Raw genomic sequence first — 23,124 nt, forward strand, 5'->3', positions numbered from 1 at the left:
AATTATTTTTAAAATAATTTTTTTTCTCATTTTGATCGGATTATATAGATTTGAGTTTAAAATTTTTGGATTGAGTTTGAATTTATGTTAAAAATTTTTAATAATATTTGTATATAAAAAGAGTTGTTTGTCACAATAGACTCCCGTCACAAATTTGTGACGGGAATCTACACCGTTTGATTTTAAAGTTAAGATTAAATTCAGGACGTAAATTGAATGGGTAATTTGCTTTAGAGTTTAGGGTTTAGGATTTAGGGTTTAAGATTTAGGGTTTAGGGTTTAGGGGTTTAGCGATCGATCGTTGATTTTAAAATTGAACGGTCCAGATTTCCGTCACAAATTTATGATGGGAGTCTATTGCGACAAGAATCTCAACTGTTTATATATCTATCCAATTCGATCTAAGGACCATTGCTACTTTATTAATAAAGTTGTTTCATTTGCTTTTTTTTCATATGATTACTTCATTTGTCAAACAATGTCAGTTGATTTAATTGGATAAAATTGCTATTTTTTTATAAATCATATTTTTAACTAATTTAAATTAACTCAAATATTTATTTTCTAACGGACACTTTTCTAAATTAACTCAACACCTCAATCAAACCTCTCCAATCGAACCAAATTCTCACCAATTAACTATAATTTTTTAATTTACCTCCTCACAGATAATCGTGAGACCGACCGTGTAAGGCGCTGGGATGACAAATTCCACCTTTACAGAAGAATTCCCACCAACTAATCTGTAGTGATCTTTTATTTGACTACAATGGCTATAAAGTCAATATTCATTCGACTAAACAAAACTCTAGAAACTAAATTTTTCTTATTAATTCAGTTATTTAATTTTTACGATTCCGACAAATCAACCATCAAATAAATTTGAAAAGTAAAAATAAATCCTAACATGACATCCGATATCATAAGTGATTCGAGCACATTCAAAAATACTCAACGTGAGCATAGGAACCATCCTCGCCTCAACCAACGAACTCAGTGCAACTTACTTTTAGAAGGCTAGTCACTTGCCAAGACCTTTCCAACTTGATGCCAAACATCGATCGGGGTGGACCCAACAAGTGGTATCAGAGCGACATTAACCATGTGGTTTGAAAGAAGGTTATCAAAGACTAAGGCTTTCACTCAATTGCAAAATATTGAAGAACAAAGTTTGGCTGTTAGGAACTTCGTTTGCACATACATAATCTCCACTGAACAAAAGCCCCTATGATTACAGATGTGTGTGTGTGTATGTATTACTGTAACTTATCAAACTTACATTTAACTAGATAGACACATACATCTCTGTTTTCTGTTCCTAATAGAAATCATTGCCTTCTGGTATGCTTTCTAAAGTAGGTCTCCACTCTATAGGCCTCTCCTTCTCACCTGAAGCACTGTGTTTCCTTCTTTGCTCTCTCAGGAGAACAGACAGCATGCCATCTAGCGCGATTCCTCCTTCGCTTAGCATGTCCTTGAGCTGTTGTTTGGTAATGACCAGCTTGACTCTGACAACCCCGACGGCGTCGCCGGTCTCCATGATCTGATTCTCAGGTGGTAGGAGATAGTAGAGTCGTCCTCGCCTCATGAACATGGCTGGATCCAAGTATGTGATCGCCGGAAGTGCGTCGGAGATTGAATGCCCGGGGAACTCATTCAGCACCTGTTGGACCTTTAATGGTGGTTGATAGTGAAGGATCTGGCCATCCATCCTCATTATCCTCACCACCTTCTTCTTCTCCAGGCCTATGCGATTACCCATTGGATGCCAAGGCTTAAGAGGGTGGAGATGTTGAGTATTTATAGAGGAGAGTTATGTCCTGAACAAAGTTTTGTTTCTTATGGCTTCGGATTTTACAGTCAAAGAGAATGTGTAGGATAAGCCTTGTTCCACTCACAAAAGTGAATGTTCCTGTCAAGAACAGCTCCTGGGCGCGCGACTCCTCCTCAGCGTCACTACGAAACGAAGATGACCAGGGGAGGGCGAGGATCACCGACGATCTGCAAACAAGAGCACCGTGAGAAGGAAGGCCGGCGTGACCGGCGCGACCACTCCGATGCCTAAGTCAGCGATTGGAGAAAATGAGGAAGTAAAGATGACGAAGAACAGTGAGAGCATACCTGGCCCCTGTGAAGGGGCTCGCCTTATATAAGAAAGAGGATGTTCGTACCAAGGACAAAGCAAGGTGAACCTCACTTTGAGGGTACCTTCCGTACTTGCGAGGAGTGACGCCTTTAATGAGAGGGGTACACTGTTGGCAGGGGCGTACCTGTTAGGCGGCGCGTTGCCATACCCAGTGAGGGGTGTGTCAGCTGGGTCGGCCATAGGACAAGAAAGGGAGTAGTCCGTGACAGAGAGTACGACTTGGCCCCGACTCCCCGGGACGAGTCGGGTATGCTGCTCAGTCGGGTTAGCCGGGAGTCGGCTCGGTGGAGCTATCCGTATCATCTGCCGACAGGCCAGCCTATCGGACTTGAATAGAGGTCATTCGGGTGGTTGCCCCGGGGTTCGGATTCGGGCCGTAATGTCTTGGTCGGCTGCTCCCGGATGGTTGACTCGACTCGGGCATCTTTCTCAACCTGATCCGCCTCCGTATCCTTACGACCATAACAGTGAACTTAGAAGGCCAAGGTGACACCATTGTTCAGTGGTTTCTGAGAATCTGAAGATCAATCGCCCAATAGCTTTAGTGGTCTGCATTGTTGGGTGAGAGGGGCCACTTTGAAATGCACGCATGGCTAGTGGGTTGATTAAAAGCACTAGGATTCTTAAAAAAACAATGGCAATGGCAGGGATTCTAAAAGAAGTGGCATTTTATGAACATGCATGTTTTGCATTCCAAATTAACAAAGATCCTTAAGGATTCTAAGTCAGTCAAAAGAATACTACTACTCTTTTTCTTCCTTTTTTCATTGAAAAAAGAATGTCGCAGTGCATCAGCCGTGAGGTATATGGAGCTTAACAAATTGATTTGGCACGCAAAGTGATTTCTGATACGCAATCAGGGAAAAAATAATTTGCCTTCTGACTCTACAATTTGGTTTTTGCTACCACTTATATTGCAGAGTTGAGTTCATCATTCCTTCAGACAGGAATTTTAAACTTTTAAATCTTCCTAATGAATCATGCACTTGAGAATGGATCAGTTCAGTTCTTCCTGCAGAAACAAAAGGTATATATATACAAGAATTATATATATTAACTGCAATCGTGCGTAGACAGTGGGTGCATGGTGGGGCTCTACTGTGTCAGTTAGCACACAATTCAACACGCATGGCAGAGAGGAGCTGCCAGTGGAGCCAGAAGAAGAAGACTTGGTTCTAAAGCAGTACTGTCCCTAGCTCGATCGATCGCCCCCTCAGTCGTCACCAGCAGCCACGCCATGGTTCTAAAGAAACTGTCTATCTATCAGTTTTAGCGTGTTGATGATGATCTCTAGCTCTTTGTTGAAAACTGTACATATATATTATATAAAACCAAATGCAAAAGGTGGTCAGATCACACCTAATTCCCAATATAATAGTTCATTAGCATCGATCCTCCCCTACAAGAAAAGGCAAAAAGCTTCCCTTACCAGCATGCATGGGCACTTAGCTTGCTTGCTTTCATGGTGGTTGTCAGATCTCTCAAGACTGAAGCAGCAGGGCTCATGCATGATCTATCGAGGGAAAAGAAGCAAATGGTATGAGCAAATTAATATACCTGCAAAATACCTCAAGCTAACAGAGAAATATATATCTGTACGTACGTGTTCCTCAATTTGTCTCCATCTCCTCATAAATTTCTTTGACTGTGTGTGTAGCTTAACCGCATATATAATCTTTCTGCGTCCCACAAAATGGTGATAGAATAAATAGTTACATATTTAATTAATTACGAAAATGATTTTTAGAATATCTATTTGTATAAAATATTAAATATATGAGCTAGAGAACTAGCAAAGATTAACAAATTATGCGACTTGGTTGGATTAGATAATCAATTAGCTCAGAAGGATTGGTTGGGGTAACCATGCCTAATGAACCAATCGGGTTAAGCAAGGAGATAAACCCTATTTGTCACGTTAATTCACCATGTCAATTGCCACATCAGCTAACAGTCGAGTAAGGACGTTGAGTGGATAATGAACCCTATCTGCCACATCAGCAATTCCAGTTAACCAAATAGCTCGATCGATCGATTGAACGTGCCACATCGACAGTTCAAGCAGAAGCTATAAAAAGAGGCGAGGAGAGTACAACACAGTAACGACACTCCTTCATTTCTTGTTCTTGTACTTACTCTGTGAAAGAGGCTTCTCCGCCTCCAGTTTACTTCTGAAGAGAAGAACATAGTGGACGTTTATAGTTCTTAAACTAGCAATCTGTGTTTTATAACCAAGTACAATATCAAGCCTCTTTCTTTTATGCATTGTTTATTTTGTTAATATGAGTGTGCCCTTATTAAGCCAATAGCAAGAGAAAGATTTTTTGTTTTCAAGTCACTATTCACCTCTCCCCTCTAGTTATGTGAACTGCTTCCGTAGCACCAACAATTGGTATCATAGCTGAACTGTTCAAAAGGACTAACCGTCAACTAAGCAACTAAGTCGGGAGAAATGATAAGATCAAATATCCATCCACAAAGGTTTGAGGGCGAATTCACCATGTGAAAAAAATAAAGGTATTTTTCAAAATAGATTTTGAAATAATATTGTACATAAAATACGATTTTGAAGTACCCAGGAACGAAGACGAAGATGAACTCAAAGAATACAGATGAACAAAGAAGCAACGAGATGAGTTCATAGCCAACAGTAAGATAGAATTCTACCTACTAAGCGTGTTACCAATATAGGAACTTAACCAGATTAGTACCTACAACTCAGCTGAAGACCACTGAGAAAAATTCCTAGAGCTCCATGACGGGATGCACTACAAAGAAAATTGGCTAGGCGTGACCTCCTAAGGAGTCAACTCAACAATCTTCGATTATAGAAAGGGGAAAAAGTAGCACAACTACATGCTAAGGATAAAGGAGATCCTCACCAACCTCAACAACCTCGGAGAGATAGTTCAAAACCAAGACATCCTCAGATATGCTCTCAATGCTTTTCTATGAACACAAGAAATGAGTATCAATAGTAGACTCCTACTATATTTTAAAAAATCTCGAGGTAAGTAGTTTAGAAGAATTTTTTTTCAACTATGGAATTACATCGATCTAGATATGCAAGGTTGAAAGAAACAGGAATATTGAATTGTTGGTGTAATCGACCTCTAAGATTTGATATTTGTTCGACAACATATTTAATGAAGTATGATCAAGGTTGACCTAGTTAATTGAGAAGTCTAGTCATTTCAAGGATGATTGAATGTTTGGAAAGAGGAAAACCTCTAAGAAAATGAACCTTAGATAGTGAGAAGTTTTGGAGAAATGAACTCCAAGCAAGAGAAAAAATTATAAGAAAGTGAACCTTAGGTAGACGGTAATCTTGGTGGATTGGGTTGATCGGACACTAATCCAAAGTACAATATTATTGCTAAACGGTAATCTTGGTGGATTGGTAGACGGTAACCTTAGAAAGTGACCGAAACAAGATTTTCAATCAGATTTTTATCAACCAAAGTACAATATTGCTAATATTATTTTTCATTAATATTATTGCTATTGTATTAATTCAGTGTTGTAGGAAAGTCTTAGTGGATTGGGTTGATCGGACACTAATCCAAGAACGTCCAAATAGGTCAACTAGACCGGATGCTTGGCAGGTAAGTAAAATAAGTTATGAAGGCGTCTTTGCATTTTGGAAGATAGTGAAGACATATTTCAGTTGAAACTACCTTAGGCGGTGATCCAACTAAAAAAATCAACAGAAATTTCTAAGTCGAGATCAAACAATCAAAACTGTTAGATAATTTATGCATATATAAACTGTTTTAACTCTATTTTACAGGATTGCTATTATTATGCTAACTTTATTTTGCAGATAAAACAAAGTTATTCGGAATTTAAGGGTTCGATCGATCGATCTGAGCAGATAGGAACAGATCCGATCTAAATCCAACAAAAGGGGAAATAACAATTATCAGTTGATCGATAAGGCTATCGATCGATCAAACCCATATAGAAAGTGTGATCGGATAAAAAAGAGATATGTTCACTAAGGAAAAATCAATTATCAATCGAACGATAAGGCTACCAGTCAATCAAACAACTAAGTAAAGTGCAGATCGGGTGAGCGCGAATTGGATAACAAAGGAAAGTCGAGGTCCAATCGTTTGATAAGAGGTTCAGTTGACTGAAAGGATCATGACCAAACAATAATCAAATAAAGGCTATAAAAGAAGCCTCGAGATTTGAGGCTCAGTATTAATTCTGAATGACCAGTTCTTCTCTTCTGCTGCTCTGCTCATGCAAGATCATCTGCTACTATGCTGTGAGGCTCTCCGACAACCTTTGCCTACACACTACATTCTTTGTTGTTGATAAATTTAATTTCTTGTATTTCAATTTTAAGAGATAGTAGTGTATTACTACTCTCCTCATTCTTGTATGAGTTTTCCTCCTCCAAAAGTTTTCGAAGAGGAGAACTCTAGTGAATTGCTCAATCGAAAACAATCCAAAGGATCGTGGGCCTTGGAGTAGCAGTTATTAAACTGTAAACCAAGTAAAAAAATTGATCTATGTATTTGTGTGTTTTCATTCCATTATGATCTTTGATTTCTAAAAGAACTCAAGAAGATTTTTTTAAAAATACAATATTCACCCCCTCTCTTGTCTCTTTCGATCCAACACGAACCACATCGCTCTACAAGAAAAGAAAAGTATGTTGGACTCGGACGCACCCTGGATGAAGATAAAGAAATCTACCTAGTGAGGAAAATGAAAAAGTTCTTTAAATCTAATAATTTTGATAGAAAATAGGCTACAAAACTACTAAGGATAAAAGAGGAAAAAAAAGTAAGATACTTCATCTGTGACAAGGAAGGTCATATAAGAGACAACTGCCCCAAGCTCAAGAAAAAGAATAAAGAAAAGGGCAAAGACAAGAGTTCTACAAAATCCAAACATAAAAATCTAAAATCAACTTGGAACGAGCCCTCAGAAGATTCGAGATTAGAACAAATGATGAGACTTGCATTCATAACAATTTGTGATGAAGAAGAAGTCTACTCATCATCCGAAGAGAGCAATATTGAGAGGGAGGCTCAACCCACGAATACGATACAATAAGTGAAGTATGTAATTTACCCTCAGACCAATTATATGATGCTATTAAAATATTGTCTAGTTCGTTATGTGAAATTAGAAATAAATGCATAAAATTGAAACACGCTAAATTGATTTAGAAAAACAACTATTTGTTTCCGACCCAAAAGAAGAATTTGAAAAATTATCAAATGAGAATTTAAGAATACGGAACCAAGTAGACTCCTTGAAATTAACCTTAGAACAAATTTCCATTGGTTCAAATAATTTGAATTTATTAAAAAAAATCAAAGAATGAGATCAAACTAACAAGGATTAGTTTATGGTCGTCCAAAGTATAATTTTAGAAATTCTAAGGGCTAAATTAGAAAAGTGTTAAAAAAATTATTCCTAAAAATATATATAAATTAGATAGACATAAATTTATTTTGGGTGTCTAAGTCTATTTTGACAAATAGTCGACTATAGAAAAAGAATTTTATGGATGGTTAACTCAATAGGTATGATTTTTCTTAAATCCGTAGATTTAGTAAATTTTGATCTTATGAAACTTATAGTTCTGTGAAAACATGTAATATCTACCGTTGGTAGTTAATTTCACATTTTTTTCATGTTCAAAATATTTTTAAATTATTTTCTGAAGAAAAAACTTGATTTTTATATTTAATAATTTAATTCTCAAAAATAAAAATAAATATTTCATACAAAATATTTTTTATGAAAATATGGCAGGTCTTCTATCATTATATAAAATTTTAAAATTTATGGGCGTTTTAACATGTTTTAATAATTATCAAAAAATATCTTATTTATTGAAATTAAAAATTTAATTAAAATAAATTTTCAATGAAAATTAATTTTCAGTGATAGTAAATGTTGTGCTCTAATCTGATAAATATTTGAAAATTTTCTATTGTTTAGGTAATTTTTATCAAATTTTCATAACGGAAGTAAATTTAAATTTAGTAAACCTCAATTTTTGTTGTCATTAAAAGGGAGAGAAGAATGAAAGATTAGGGTTAAGCCTTAATGAAATTGATTTATCCCAACTTAAACTAATTTGACAAGCAATCAAAAAAGAGAGAGATTGCAAGAATCTCAAGTGATTTGAATTACAACTGTTTTGATGCTTTGTCAAACTAACCTAATTTAGATCTTCCTCGTGTCACTAACTTGTATGTCTAAGCATATAGGAACTTAGAAGAATTCACAGATATCTGATAGCTCAAGATCCGATGGAGTACGGTGATAGATCGGAAAAGACAGGGAGTATCGGAGATCGTGAATCTTGGTAGAAGACCAACAAACGAGAAGGATAACACAAGAAAAAATCGATGAGCTTATTGTTTCGATCGTTTATAAAAATTCAGCAGCATTAAAACCATGCTGTGAAATTGTTCCAGTGAGTTGCATTTCATCATACGATTTTTTATGTATTTAAATTTATCTCTTTTCATATTTATATGACTGATTTTAAAGTGTTGAATCTATCTTTTTTTTAATTTCTGTTTTTGTATATGTTGTTCAGAAAAAAAAGAGAAAATATTTTAATAAAAACATATCAGTCAAATGATGCAATTACTGATATATCAATTATTTCTTTTTGACCGTTGAAACAATTTTGGGTGAAATAAAAGAGGAAAATAGTGACGCAAGTAGCCGTTACTTTTGGAAGATCACAGAAAACTCCACACGTCTGACGTCTCCGACAGGGAACGAGAACGAGGAAGGTAGTTACTGATCATGGGTTGTGTTGCTTCCAATCCGCTCGCCGCCGACGATCTTCACGGAGGAATGGGGCTTCGATTCCGATTCCGACTTCTCCAACCACGTCGTCTCGCTCACCTCCACCACCTACGGCGCCTTAAATCTCGACCGGCGTGAGCCCGACCGGGAGGAAGAGCAACGGGAAGTCATCAAGAGGGAATGCAGGCGACCTCCTCCGCTCGACGTTGACTTGCTTCACAAAAGCGCCGGGAAGGAAGAGCCGCCGGAGATTATCGACGCGCGGGAACTCATGGAGGACCTCGCCGACGAGACGCCATTCTGGACCCCGCTCAAGAAGCAAGAGAAACTTCAGTTTTCGAGTCCGCCGGCTTCCGTGGCGAAGCAAAAGAGAAGAGCGGCGGGGAAAGAGAACGCGTCGGCGAGGCCGCAGGAGTCGAAAAGGTGGGATTTTGATTTGAGCCGAATCTTGAGGCCCTTCAGTCCTTCCGACAACGCGAAGCGGATTTCGGCGCAGACTCCAGGGAAGAAGAGAAATCCTCACGCCGCCGGCGGCGAGAGATTCCGGTGGTTCTGCTTCAAGGAGAAGCCTGAGCCCTGTCTTCGATCCCGCCCTCCTTGCTTCTCTGGAGAGGGAGCATCTGCAGGAAGGGGGAAAGATCAAAAAGAAGGTAACTTCAGTTCCTAGAACCCCAAACGCCCTGGATTCCACCCTCCTCCTTCGCTCTTACGAGGAAAAATGCCCGCCGGGAGGCAAGAACACGGTGGTTTTCTACTCGACGACGCTGCGGGGGATCAGGAAGACGTTCGAGGACTGCAACGCCGTCAGGTCCGCGCTAGAGTCTCATCGTGTTCAGATCGGGGAGCGGGACATTTCGATGGACTCGGGGTACAGGGAGGAGCTGCGGTCGCTGATGTGCTCGAAAGAAGTAAGCATTCCGGTCGTTTTCGTGAAGGGAAGGCTCATCGGCGGCGCGGAGGAGGTGCTGAAGTTGGAGGAGGAAGGGAAGCTGGGGCCGTTGCTGGAGGAGCTTCCGAGGGCGACGGTGGCATGCGAGGCCTGCGCAGGGGTGAGGTTCATCATGTGCATGGACTGCAGAGGCAGCTGCAAGGTGTTGGACGAGGAGCAGAAGCAGATGGTGAAATGCGAAGAGTGCAATGAGAATGGCCTCATCCATTGCCCCATCTGCTGCTGACTGTCATCCTCTGCAACTTTTGGCTACTGCTTTCTACCAACACAAGAAGCTTTTTCATTGTGTCAATGAAAGAAGAAGAAAAAAAGTTTGTATTATTTGTGTTCATCCATTGGTTGAAGATGCAAACTGCAAGGGTGTGTTTGGTTGAGGATAATTATTATGTTGATTATGTGATTATCAAGTAATTACATAATTAAAATTATAGAAAATAAAATATAATCTAATATCGTTTGATTTAATCCTAAGATTTTAATATATTACTTACTTTAATATTTACTATATTACCCTAGTTTAATTATAATATTTTTTACAACTAAATTAATTTGATTTATATTGTTATTACTATTATTATAATATTATTATATATATTATTATTATTATTATTTATTTTCATTTTTTAAAAAATAAAAATAATGAAAACCCTAATCAACGATTTACGCCGATGGCTTCTCACGAGATTCAGGATCAATGGTGCCCACGAATCCTAATCATGATCGACAGTTTCGATTCTCACGCGCAACCATAATCGTGCGATTAGCTTGCGGTCGGCAATCTCCTTCCAAGCGATTAGGGATCGACGATTGGCGGCAACGGTGGTCCGTTTCCTCCCCTCACGTGATTGTCGACGACGGCACTGGATCCTCCTCCGGCGATCAATGACCTACACTACCACAGGGAGCAAAGCTGGAGATGCTCGGCCTTAGGCACAATATCAGAGGAGACAAGGCGGGGCTCGATTTCTGCATGAAGCACGCGATCGAGAGAGTTTTCGCATGAAAGAGCAAAGAGTTTCTACCGCGCAATCGCTCGTTAGGGTTTCACTTGCGCGATTAGGGACGGGAGTCAGGTTTCGCTCGCGGAAGGTTTCGCCGTAGACTTTGAAGGATAATTTTGTAAAGAAAATTACCTTAACTCCGAAATCAAAAAAAAAAAAACTTAGGGGGCGTTTGGTTTGGAAAATATTTTCCATTTTCTGTTTTCCATTTTCTATTTCCAGTTTTCCATTTTCTGATCCAGTTTTTAGAAAACAGAAAATGCGTTTGGTATGATATGTTGTTTTCTATTTTCTGGAAAAGAAAACTGGAAAATGCGTTTGGTTTGATAACTATTTTCTATATTTTTTATTTTTTTATTAAAATAAAAATCTAGAATTTTAATTAATTATCTTAATTAATCCAACGGCCTTTTGTCTCATCCCACGAGTTTTAATTAATTAACTAACCTTAATCCAATTCATCAATTAATTTTTTATTAAATTACCTAATTAAACATATTAATCCTCAATTAATTAACAATCCTCAATTAATTACCTAATAGTTATTAAACTAATTAACTAACTAATGATTTAATTAACTAATTAATCTAATAATTAATTAACTCAATTAATTAAAACTAATCGGTAAAGTTTCCTTTACCGATTTCATCGGCAACTTCTCGCGACCGACGGCAGAGGCGGCGTCGACAGGCGGCGGCGACTCCGGCGTTGGTGGGCGGCGTCTTGAGCGCAGGCAGGCGGCAGGCGACAGGCGGCAGGCGGCTGAAGGGCGGATCGAAGTCGCGAGGGCCGTGCGCGGAAGGCTTCGCCGGGCCTGCGTCTGCTCTTCTGCGCGGACGATACTTGGCGCTTCGTCTCCGACCATGGAAGCAGGCTTTTGGGGAAGGCGCCGCCCTCGTCCCCATCTTCCTCGTCCTCGTCTTCTCCTGGTTTCCTTTGCGGCGTCTTCCGCGGCGGGGGTTGTGGCGGAGGGGCGTCCTCGGCGACGGTTTCCTCTGCGGCCTCTCGTCTTCTCGCGCAGCCGCCGCTCCCATCCCTTCCGACTCGCGCAGCCGCCGCTCGGATCTCAACGCCGATGATAGAAAAGCGATAGGAAGAGGAGAGGAGGAGGTTATGTCGGGAGAGGAAAAATCGGGAGGAGGAGGGGGCGGACAAACGCGGAGGATGGGAGTGGTACTGTAGCCGCGTTTTCCAATTTTCCAATTTTCATTCTCAAACCAGAAAACACCAAAATATCATTCTCCAGTTTTCCAGAAAATGAGAGTTCATTTTCTAAAAAATGAAAATGAAAACAGCAACCATTCAGCGTTTTCCATTTTCCTTGGAAAAGGAAAATGGAAAACGCTGGAAAACAGCCCAACCAAACGCTGCCTTAAGTTTTCTTTGATTTTCCAATTCCGAATTGAATGTTCTTTTTTGCCGACATATGCTGACGTGTCAAATATGAAACATTATTTAGGAATCACCGATTACCTAAACCAAGCAAGATTTTGGTTGATAACTTTGGATGATTAACCAAAATAATCACAAATAACCCCCAACTAAAACTAAACGCACCCCAAGAGTCATATGCTCACAGGTTGATAATCATCTACCCTTAGGTTACATCCTTGCTATTGATTTGTATCAGAGAATTGTAAGAGATACAAGCCTTTAAGCATATAGCTATATATATAGTTGATCACAAGTTTTCACTTAAAACAATAGCATCATTGTTAAGGGATCAACAGAATCTAAAAAGACTTCATAATCCATAAGATAAAGAGTAAATATCTGATGGCACAATGAAAACAGTTGCTAGTAAAGTGAGAAGGCATAATTCTCAAGTGTTGGTGGCTCTAGTGTAGATTTGTTGGCTTGAGTGAGCAGAAACGATCCTGATGGCTCCCCTTGACATCAGATCCTTTATCGCCCTCCGCGCGAGTGAACCATTAATCTGAAGACAAATAAGAACTATCTCAGTCAAGTCATAGATAGACCTCAATTCCTGATCCCATTGGTAACTTCTCTTGTGGCCTTATGAACGGGAAATCGACTATTTGTAGCAACAAGTTGAATGTCCAAGAATCAATAACACAATTAAAATCAAGTAATCAGTTAATGCAGCAAATACATCACTAAGACATTAATTTGGAATTATAGTGGAAGAAACTAAATGTGCATATCAGCATAAAAGAAAATACTGCACTGAAGCTTATCAAAAGTATAGTTTCTTTGTCAAAGCAAAAGATCGACTTAATGTTCCAGCTACACAACATTATGTTTCCCAATGAACAGTTCCATGTTCTCGGGACTGGATATTGAACAAGGCCCGATCGCATGACAATTAAGTGGCATGACCTGGCACGGCTTGTAAGTGACATTACACTAACACATACAATTAAACCCACTAATGAACAAAATTAACTTTAAAAAATTACCAACTTTTCATATGATACATATTAAATCTTGAATGACTAACTTCCTCCCACAAAAAACTACTTTTTAGAAACTCTTTAACTTCTTATATCAAAGCAAAAGATCGACTTAATGTTCCAGCTATACAACATTATGTTTCCCAATGAACAGTTCCATGTTCATGGGACTGGATATTGAACAAGGCCCGACTTCATGACAATTAAGTGGCATGACCTAGCACGGTTTATAAGTGACATTAGACTAACACATACAATTAAACCCACTAATGAACAAAATCAACTTTAAAAAATTACCAACTTTTTATATGATACATATTAAATCTTGAATGACTAACTTCCTCCCACAAAACAACTACTTTTTAGAAACTCTTAACTTATTATATCTTTTTACATGGCCTATATAATTATACTGACACAAAATGATATGATTCAGTGTAATACAGTATGAATTTGCTTGCTTTGTGCCAAAAGAAATCAATTTTATCAAAGCACCAATATGATCGTGAAACAAATGATGTAGTGATGAACAAAGCTAGAGGATTAATTCTTAAGTGCAGGCACTTTTGACAGCAGTACTAGAAATCTAGGTTCCGATCCAACTGGAGAAAGGCACTTAATGAATTGATGTGTGACAACAAGGCAACTCATTAGCTCAAGAAAATATAACCAAAATAAACAAAATGCAACGAACAAAGTAAGCCCCTTTTGTTGTGTTAAATAACAGACTGGTCGACACATTACCGCAATCACATAAAAAAGGTAAGCTTTCAGCAATCGACCAAGGAGCAACAATTTACTTTGACCGAAAATGTTATAGAATTCCGATCCACAGAAGCGAGATTCTCTTACCCTCAATCTCTCAGATAGCACGGAAGGGGTGATCTGCTTGTATTTGGGAACTTCGGAGAGCATCTTATCATAGCTCGCCTGGTCAAAGAGGACTGCATTGTTCACCTTTTCCTTCTGCTTTCCCTTGCTCCACTTCTGCAACACAATTCCCGGGCGGGCAACTTAACCACCATAAAAGATTTTTAATCGATAGAAAGTTACTAACTGTAAAAATCAAAAAGGGTCTCGCACCTTCTTCTTCTGCTTGCCGCCGCCAGACTTCGCTGGCTTCGACGACGGAGGCGGGGCTTTATCCTTCTTCGGCGCCTGTTTAGTTAACGAAATGGTCCGTAAGGAAATCCAATTACCAGAAAAACAAAAAATAGCGAAGATAAGATCGATTTACGCTTACCATTGTTCTTGATTCAGCGGCAGAGGATGAACGGCGCGCGAGGCTTGAGGAGCAGGACGCGACTCTGCGGCTCGGCGGATGGAATTAAAAAGGCAAGGATTAGGGTTTCTGGTATTATTTGGGCTGTCAAGCCCAGCCCAAACCCACCATGTCACGTCTCATAATTTGGATCGTATAATGCCGATTATATTGTGCGACAGAAATTAAAATGGCACCCTTATTATTATCGTCCTTTAAAAATGCACCCTTTGCGAGAATTTGTTGAATAAATCAGCTCAATATTTTTTTATTTAATTCGGTCAAAATTATTATATATGAATAGCAAAATGTTTTGTATAAATTTAGTTAAAATTATTCAAACATGATGAAAATCACTTTGATTTGATTAAAACTGCGGCAACAATGTTAATATAATTTGATCAAATTAAAATAATCTTGATCGATTTTGAATAATTCTTCATGTTAGTTGATGTGACATATTCTGATTAATGTTATATGACAGACATAGATCATTAAGAGACGAATTGATGTGTTAAGTTAGAAAGTCAAGAGTAAACATTGAGTAGACTGTCTCTTTGAGTCCCACTTGATGACATAGGTATCCCTACCTGGATTGTCTCGGTCATTCGGTCATCTCGGACGCTTGACCATCTTGACTTGGATTGTCTCCATCACGTGACCATCTTGGCTACTTGGGCATCTCGACCTGGATTGTCGATCATCTTGGCCACTTACTCATCATCCGACCTAGAACGTCTCAGTCTCTCGGTCACTCCATCTAACTCGGTCTTAGCCACTCAGTTTCTCGCCCATATGGCCTCTCAGTCGACTCGCCACTCAGTCTCTTGGCCATATGACCTCTCAGTCGGCTTGGCCACTCAGTCTCTCAACCACTAGGTCTCGGCCACTCAATCTCATCCTGTCTCAACTACTTGGTCACTCGGCCACTCACCCTCTCAGGCATATGACCTCTCAATCGTCTCGGCCACTCGGTCATCCCAACCTCAGCTATCTCGGTCTCTCGACCTCTCGACCGCTCAACCAATCTACCTCTTGATCACTTGGTCCCTCAACCGCTTAGCAACTTGGCAGTCCCACTCTCAGATGAATTAGTTCCTTCACCTTTATCCTCTACGAATCCCTCAGTTAAACAACCCCCTTCGCTTGCTCGATCTCCACGCCTCATCTCGACCACCGTCCCTGCCTCACACAGAAACTGTCAAAATCCCTCTAGCATACAAGGTCTGCCAAGGGATCAGGATAGTTACGAGGTTGTCAGACCTGGTTCCCTGGATCTCTCATGCCTACGCATACAGCCAAAGGTAAGAATAATCAACAATACCAAACCACAGGGCGGTTACGAGGTTGGCAAATTTATCCCCCAAGCGCCTCATGTGGGGATCCCATGTGAGCAACCCGCAGAATTAATCTCCTCGGCCTCGGCAGAGGTTTGTCCTCAAGTTGACGTGGAGATTCCTTTTTCGTAAGTATATAAACTCTTCCACATGTATGAAAAAAATTCTTTTGGCAACTTCATATACTTCTTCTTTTTTGACCAATACTAATTTGAACGTCGGAGTGACCTTCAAGAATCTCCGATACCCATCTAACCCTCTTATTCAGTATCTCTTCAGGTCTCTTCACTAGCGGGAGCGCCTGTGCGTGAGTTGAAGATTTATTGACTGGTAACTTAACTATCCACGACATCCAATCCGAACATTAGTAAAAATATTTTAATATAAATATAATAGTAATTTTATCAAATTGGATCAATTTTGCTCTATTTGCAGCAACTATAGCTATAATATAGTGTGAAATTAGAATATTGATAGGATGAAAAGCATATTAGAATGTTGTTTTACTAAAAAAGAAATACTTTTTTACGAAAATAATGAAGTGTGTCCTTTTGACTTTGCCCTTCAATTTTTTTTAATCCTAGCTATCAACTCCATGAATTCAGCTAGCTAATACAACAAGACAAAGAGTTTTCCATATTTGTCACATTATCATGGAGCAAATTAAAATAATAATAATATCAATAAGGGTTAAAAAGATAATATGGGAAAATTCAGAAGAATATTTTGAACTCCATTCGCACAAACAAAGGCCAAAGCCAACATAAAAATGACCAAAACGAAGTAGCAATCTTCATACCTTGCTAGAACTCGATGACACTGAAACAAGAGAATGATGAACACTCGCCAAACTTTGAAGTTATCAGATCATCAGACATACATCAGAAATAGTAAGAAACCATAATCCACACACAGCAATTCTTCACACGCCTACTATCAAATCACAAGTTAGAGAAGATCCAAAAAGGGTAACTGTTTTTCACCTCCATGCCTCTATGCGCTCCACCTTCGAGTTTATACGACTCGCGATGATGGCGCTCGTCCCCTTCGACCTCTCTGATGTCCCTTTCGCCTTTCTTCCTTTCCTGTGACTGTGACTGTTACATCGGTTAGCCTTTCTCCAATGTGAACTTGCAGGAAGAGTGCCACCGCGTGGTTGTGTGGGATTCAATGCCATCGCTTTGGTTGAAGTATCATTTTGTGAAGTTTGAGGACTTTCAGCTGATGATTCATCTTCTGTTGGTTTTTCTTCAGGAACTCGAGGAGGAGTTTCGAAAGCTGGATCTTCGGCTTCCTTACTGCATGACTCGAGATGGAACGTAGGACTTGTATGACCATTCTCATCGGATGGATCTGCATTTGAAAGAGAAGCATCATCTAAACTCGGTTCTTGTCTCTCTTTCAGTGTCTTCAAGATTAGCATCCTCAAGAAGTTCATCAGATGCACCACGTGCATCAACGCAGTCAAAGGATCTGCCATCTGGAATCGAAACAACATTATCGAACCGATCATGATCATATAAGCATCCACCACCATCAGTTAGTTACCTGAGTCATATTTGGAGCAAAAACAGTGGCAATGTTTCGCGCATTCATCTTGTTTGTTTGCTCGTCTTGGACGACATCGACCATCAAATTGATTGCCCAATCCAGTAGAGCAGCCTCTGTTGGTGGTAGCAATCTAGCGAGCCGGGCACAATCTTCTTCGGTCTGGCATTGCATCACCTGCTCAGATGATAGTGAGTCCAGCAATCCAGTAGGAAGCTCTCTAAACCAGGCCTGTAGAAGAGACATTTTTCGAAAGAGACTGTTACATTGGCAACCTATCTGAACAAAGCTCAAGAACACATGCACAAACAAGCTAAGCATCTATAGAATGATGGCTTCGAATAATCAGAGCGAAAAGAACTAACAGTTTGACGAATTATCTTCACAAGATTGCAGATAAGGTTTAGGGGACACCTTTATTAAACCTGCTAAACAATGGACATCGACACCCTCTGGAACTATTCCATTATTTAGCTGGTCCCTGACAAACTCCTCTTGACTGTTCTCAGCATTAATTCTGAAGATTCCTTCAGCCTGTTCATTTTCATTAAAATCAAGGTTGAATCTTAAATTGTTACCAGAAGTTGCAGTTAAAGAAAATAGGCCGATTACCCGAAGGCCGCCTTGCTCGTAAAGACGTCTTTGCATCAGCAAGAGGATGGTTGGAACACTATTGCCTCTGGCATCATATGAACATTGCATGGATTCAGTAGAAACACCAAAGACAGTTGTACTGCAGTAGAATTCAAATAGAGAATCAGCATGTAGAATGTGAATGAAATCCATTCTGAACTGAAATACTTGTCTGCTAGAGAATTGGGCTAGTTAAGTATATTTATACGGTTACATCGACCGACAAATCCATTCTTCACTTTGCAGTTTAATTACCTAGAGAAGGAGATAAGTACTTTCAAATCTTTGCATCACAAATTACTCACAGTAAGGACAAACATGAACATGTGCAACTGGATATTTGGACAGGATTCTAAGGAAACGTCCCCACTGAAAATGATGAGAACAATGCCGACTATTTCGGCATGTTTGATCAAATCAGATAATCTGTAAATCTCACTTCTGGCACAGTAGATGTCGATGACCTATTCAGATAATCTGTAATCTGTAAATGTGTTGATGGATATCTGATAAATACAAGAAATTCCATGGGGTGTTGAACTAACACCAGAAGTTATCCAAACCTACAATTCCTCAAGAAGAAGCCATCAGTATTCATGACAAGCAACACCAAAATCTTTGCACTGAATCAGAATCTTGAAACATAAGTTTCCAGAAAGGAATACCATAACCTAGTATCTAAAGCTTCTGCAGTATTCAAACTTGCATCTAAAGCTGAATCTGATTTTTAGATCATGTTTCTCCAAAGAAGATAGAGGTCCTTCATTTCAGTTGAATTGTTGATGGTTAAGTGAATCAGTTTTTTTTTTTCAAAAGGAAAAAAATATCAACAAATCAACCAAAAGCTGTGATTTTAGAAAAAAGGAAGAAGAAGAAGAAGAAGAAAGAATCTAAGAAAAAAATTGAGACCTTGCGCTTGGGGCTCGGCGAGGAACCTCCGGCTCGAACTCGACGGGGAGCCCAAGGAATCCATGGAAGCGGTCGAAGGTGACGTGGGCAACGTGGCGCACTCCGGTGGGCCACCCAATCTCCATGGAGTTGAAATCCCCGCCGCCGGCGCCCTCCGATTTGCAACCAAGCAGCGACTTTCGGAACACCGTCAAGAAGAACGCCAACACCGACAACTGCTGCTGCTGCTGCTCCTCCTCCTCCTCCTCCTCCTCTTCGATCTCCGTCCCTCCTCCCTCTCCTCCTCCTACTCCCCACCTCCACCTCCTCCCCCTTTTCCTCTCTATCTCGCCGCCGCCGCCGCCGCTGCTTCTTTCCTCCTCTTCCTCACACTCTTCGATCCCATTGCAAGGACTTAAAAGGCGGTTGGAGCCATCATTCGGGCCGCAAGAAAGGGGGCGCCTTGGAGAGGAAGGGAAGTGGGAAGGGGACCGGAGTACTTCCGCCATGGCTTAGTATTACCGGAAGCAGCAGAATAGAGAGGTGGTCGTGTGGGGCAAGTAATAATTGACGGATTACAACCAGAAAAGGGAGGCGAGCCAAAGATTGATTTTTGAGAATAACAGTACGATAAAGATCTGATTTCTCAAACCAGGAACGAGAAAGATGGGATTTTTAGCACACGGCAACTTCTACTTCCACGGGTTCAGCTTGCAGAAAGGGATGGAGTTGGAGTTGGATTGAAGGAAGGATTTGAAGTGGTGGGACGTGGAAATCATAGCACTACCTCGAATGCTGCTCCTCTCCTTCCTTTTCTAGGCTGGCTCCAGACATGGCCCTTGGGGCTAAAGCCTAAACTACTGAAGAAAAAGAAAGGCAGAGGAAGAGAGGTAGATTTGGAGGTTTGGACTCTCCTCTTGGAACTGCTCTGTTTTTTCTTTTCCATTTGTATTAGCAAATGGATCATTTAAAAGGATGGAGTGAGTTGGACAAGATCGCAAGGCGACAAGAAGGTACGTGGAGTTACAGGAAGGTGAGAAGAACTGCTACGTGTTTGGACTCTACAATTGCATGGAGCAATTAACTCTCTCGATTCGGCTAGTCATCTGTCTTTCTGTCTGCTTGCGCCTGCGTAATGCGAAAAGGTTGATCCATCTCAGCGATCCTCTAGAATCGTTTCTAAGGATATATAAAGTGCACGTTTTACATCGATAAAAGAAGAAATTTATCGTTTCAACAATTCTACATGATTGATTCTATGATCATTTATGAAAAAGTAAATCAAAAAATTACAATTGACCACGACAGAGAAAGACATTATTTCATAAATTCATGTATAGATATGTACGTATTAATAAATTCATGTACATGCATAAGAGTTACATGGTGGAGTGAATGATAGATTCTTATGAGATTCGATCTCTAATTGTTACATCAAAAATATTATACGTTCATCGTCTGTGTTACACTTTAGATACGAGGTTCAACACAGGATGGCTAATGACTAAGGGTCATCAAAATGGATCTAATTCAACTCAATCTGAAAAAAAATCAAATTAGAATTGAAAATTTTAGAATTATAACACACATAAGAGTTGTAATTACTACAACTGTACTACAACAGTTATAACAATTATGAAATTGTAACTATTATAATATGAGAAATGATCTTAAATAAAAAGGATTAAAATTTTTCAAAACTTTTGAAAAGCTTTTAATTGATATTTTTTGAACTTAAAACTGTGGCATTATGAGTTACACATGATAACAATATAAATATCTGAATAATTTTGATTTGATATATTATACGTCCTGTGGTTCAATCCGAGATAAAAATTATAACCTCTTAAAATTTATCTAACATTTATAATAGTTACAGTTTCGTAATTATTACAACTGTATAATAACTACGAAATCGTAACTACTATGACTGTGTAATAATTATGATTTTATAGTTGATATAACGCACTTGACTAATTCAAGATTTATACGAAAAATACAAAAAAGAGATAATAATAAAAATAATATAATGGAAGATAGTTCAGAAATTATATATGAGTGTGACTTCCTTTTCATAAAAAAATTAAAATAAGATGCTTCTTTAATGATTTGGTAAAAAAGATGCCCTTTTGATCCTTTCCTAATAAATTTTTGATAATAATTTAGTTTGAGGATGTTCTAGGGGAACAAATGCATCCTTTAGTAACTATAAGTGCAACAGTTCAACAACTCGACCACACTCAACTTGCTCGACATGATCAACAACACACTCACATCAGTCGACCTAATTAAACCACTTGGCTTGGCTCAATACAGATTAATTTAAACTTTTCAACATAAGAAGAAATTATAATAATTTTCTCTCTTAATTTTTAAAAAATTCCTTTGAACTTTTTTCCCCAAAACTATTTTATATCGACATAATAATTACATGAAACAAGCCTAAATAATGTTTTTTTTTAGTTACCACACTAATTCCTTTTCAACAATGAAGGCCATGACTGGAAGAAGACAGTTTCCATTGTTGTCTTCTCTCTTGAGCATTGAGCATGATGCAGTGATAAGATACTAGGTAGATTAAAGTGATAAGATACTAAGTAGATCAACCTAATATTCATAGTTTAATCTCAACTATGATATATTATATGATATTTTTTTTCTAATAAAATAATAAAATTTAAGATATTAACAGTTGGACGAAAAGTTACTTGTACTTTCAAATTTATCTGATGAATAAATTATTCATTATAATAATTAAAAAACACATCTCACTTGGATTGCGTTGCAACCATTTTTTCATCACCTTGTGTCTGCCATATGTGCCTTCTTCACTTGGTTTATTCTCCAGGTGCATTTGCAGCATATTACTGGATTGTCCAGTTAAGTCGCGACCGGACCACATTGATCTGGTTCATCGGGACCGACTAATTGGGTTAGGGAAAAAGTGTGAGCCTGAAGGGTGAAGGGAGATGGTGATGGGTCCAGAGGCAGATGGATAAAGTTCAGAATGCAAATGATCCAACATCTAACTCTACCAAATAGCTTCATGATCCAACAAAGTAGATAGCTGGTTGGATGAGAAAGAAAGGGGGAAAAAGAAAGTGAAGGCACTCATGGAGGAGGGGAGGGTTGCTTCATGGAGGAGATGCCTTGCAAGGGACATGCTCCTTTGGTGCTTGAGTTGGTAAGCTAAGCCACCATGGAAAGGACACAGTCAACAGGCAATTGTCTCCTCCTCCTAATTCTCTCTGTATAGATAATATAATTTAGGTGTTTGAATTTCATCTTATTAATTTTGAAGATGAATTATTTTTTTCTTTGATTTATCTATTAAATAAATTTAAAGTACAACTTATATATATTCAAAAGTCAACCTTCAAAAATAGTTATCTTTAATAAAATTCTATTTTAATTTTTTATTTATTTTTCAGAGTATTTTACCATTGCACTACATTATTGGAGTGTAAGGCTTTTGATTATCTATCCTTTATCACAACACAAGTATTGTATGAGGACCCATGATAATAAGAGATTTCTAATTAGTGTTCTTACATTACAGACAAAATACCCTTATTGATCGTTCACTTTACTTCTATTTTCTTCTTTGTCGCCATTAGAACTAATTTTGGTCTCTTTGTATCTCTAGTTTTGTTGTTGCCCTATGTGAGTTGGGCTTGGTCATGCATAATAGCCCTTCCTCAATGACCAACTTTGGTAGTGCAATGTTGAAATCGTGTCATAACAATAGTGAAAAAATAAAAAAGAAGATGGTATTTTTCTATGCCTCTTCAAAATTCACAATAGCCGCCATGACATGGTTGTCCCTGCTAGCACGATCGTGCCCCATGTTAGCTTAGATATGAGTTATCTTCAACAATTTTCACCTTGGTGAATATTCACCCCTTCGAAGAAACATGAGCATCTGCAAAAACTTCCACCTGGAACATTGAGTTTGGGCTGCCTCCTTTTAGCAACTAGAGAAATGGATGAAGTTTAAGCAATGCTTGAATTTCTTTGCGGTAACTAACTTTGTCCAACATATCTGCAACGCTTTCAAAAGTGTAGACCTTTTCAAGTAGTATTTTCTCGGAAGATATAAGCTAGATCTCTGATCATGTGAAATCTCACTTCAATATGTTTGGTCCTTGCATGATA

The 23,124-nt window shown here is 38.9% G+C and overlaps 3 protein-coding genes and 1 pseudogene across 3 annotated transcripts; 1 reads left to right on the plus strand and 3 right to left on the minus strand.

The window, feature by feature from the left end:
- Positions 1 to 1,318: 1,318 nt before the first annotated feature.
- LOC141821640 (uncharacterized) lies at positions 1,319 to 1,762 on the minus strand. The gene has a single exon (XM_074709010.1). The coding sequence runs from the start codon at positions 1,760 to 1,762 to the stop codon at positions 1,319 to 1,321; it is 444 nt and encodes a 147-aa protein (XP_074565111.1).
- A 7,130-nt stretch (positions 1,763 to 8,892) lies between these two features.
- LOC141822427 (uncharacterized) lies at positions 8,893 to 10,144 on the plus strand (annotated as a pseudogene).
- A 2,480-nt stretch (positions 10,145 to 12,624) lies between these two features.
- LOC141821973 (small ribosomal subunit protein eS25w-like) lies at positions 12,625 to 14,614 on the minus strand. The gene is made up of 4 exons (XM_074709374.1): positions 14,546 to 14,614; positions 14,386 to 14,460; positions 14,155 to 14,289; positions 12,625 to 12,824 (listed from the first exon to the last, which is right to left on the minus strand). The coding sequence occupies exons 1-4, from the start codon at positions 14,546 to 14,548 to the stop codon at positions 12,711 to 12,713; spliced, it is 327 nt and encodes a 108-aa protein (XP_074565475.1). The 5' UTR covers positions 14,549 to 14,614; the 3' UTR covers positions 12,625 to 12,710.
- Positions 14,615 to 16,638: 2,024 nt separating this feature from the next.
- On the minus strand, positions 16,639 to 19,891 carry LOC141820650 (rho GTPase-activating protein 1-like). The gene is made up of 5 exons (XM_074708010.1): positions 18,991 to 19,891; positions 18,061 to 18,181; positions 17,863 to 17,982; positions 17,449 to 17,679; positions 16,639 to 17,380 (listed from the first exon to the last, which is right to left on the minus strand). Exons 1-5 carry the CDS (start codon positions 19,476 to 19,478, stop codon positions 16,880 to 16,882), a joined length of 1,461 nt encoding a protein of 486 aa, XP_074564111.1. The 5' UTR covers positions 19,479 to 19,891; the 3' UTR covers positions 16,639 to 16,879.
- Positions 19,892 to 23,124: the final 3,233 nt, after the last annotated feature.

This window comes from Curcuma longa, chromosome 2 (assembly GCF_044706935.1).
Source record: "Curcuma longa cultivar G26 ecotype Majalengka, Jawa Barat chromosome 2, ITB_CL_G26_1.1, whole genome shotgun sequence".
Classification (NCBI taxonomy): domain Eukaryota; kingdom Viridiplantae; phylum Streptophyta; class Magnoliopsida; order Zingiberales; family Zingiberaceae; genus Curcuma; species Curcuma longa.

What these genes read in the sequence shown, in the direction of transcription:
- LOC141821640 (XM_074709010.1), bottom strand. Translation starts at nt 1,762, where the DNA reads ATGGGTAATCGCATAGGCCTGGAGAAGAAGAAGGTGGTGAGGATAATG.
- LOC141821973 (XM_074709374.1), bottom strand. An exon ending in GCGGCAAGCAGAAGAAGAAG is followed by an intron (nt 14,290 to 14,385) that starts GTGCGAGACCCT and finishes ATTGTGTTGCAG; the next exon opens with AAGTGGAGCAAGGGAAAGCA. An exon ending in TGCTATCTGAGAGATTGAGG is followed by an intron (nt 12,825 to 14,154) that starts GTAAGAGAATCT and finishes ATTTGTCTTCAG; the next exon opens with ATTAATGGTTCACTCGCGCG.
- LOC141820650 (XM_074708010.1), bottom strand. Translation starts at nt 19,478, where the DNA reads ATGGCGGAAGTACTCCGGTCCCCTTCCCACTTCCCTTCCTCTCCAAGG. An exon ending in CGCCGAGCCCCAAGCGCAAG is followed by an intron (nt 18,182 to 18,990) that starts GTCTCAATTTTT and finishes ATTCTACTGCAG; the next exon opens with TACAACTGTCTTTGGTGTTT. An exon ending in TTGCTCCAAATATGACTCAG is followed by an intron (nt 17,381 to 17,448) that starts GTAACTAACTGA and finishes TTTCGATTCCAG; the next exon opens with ATGGCAGATCCTTTGACTGC.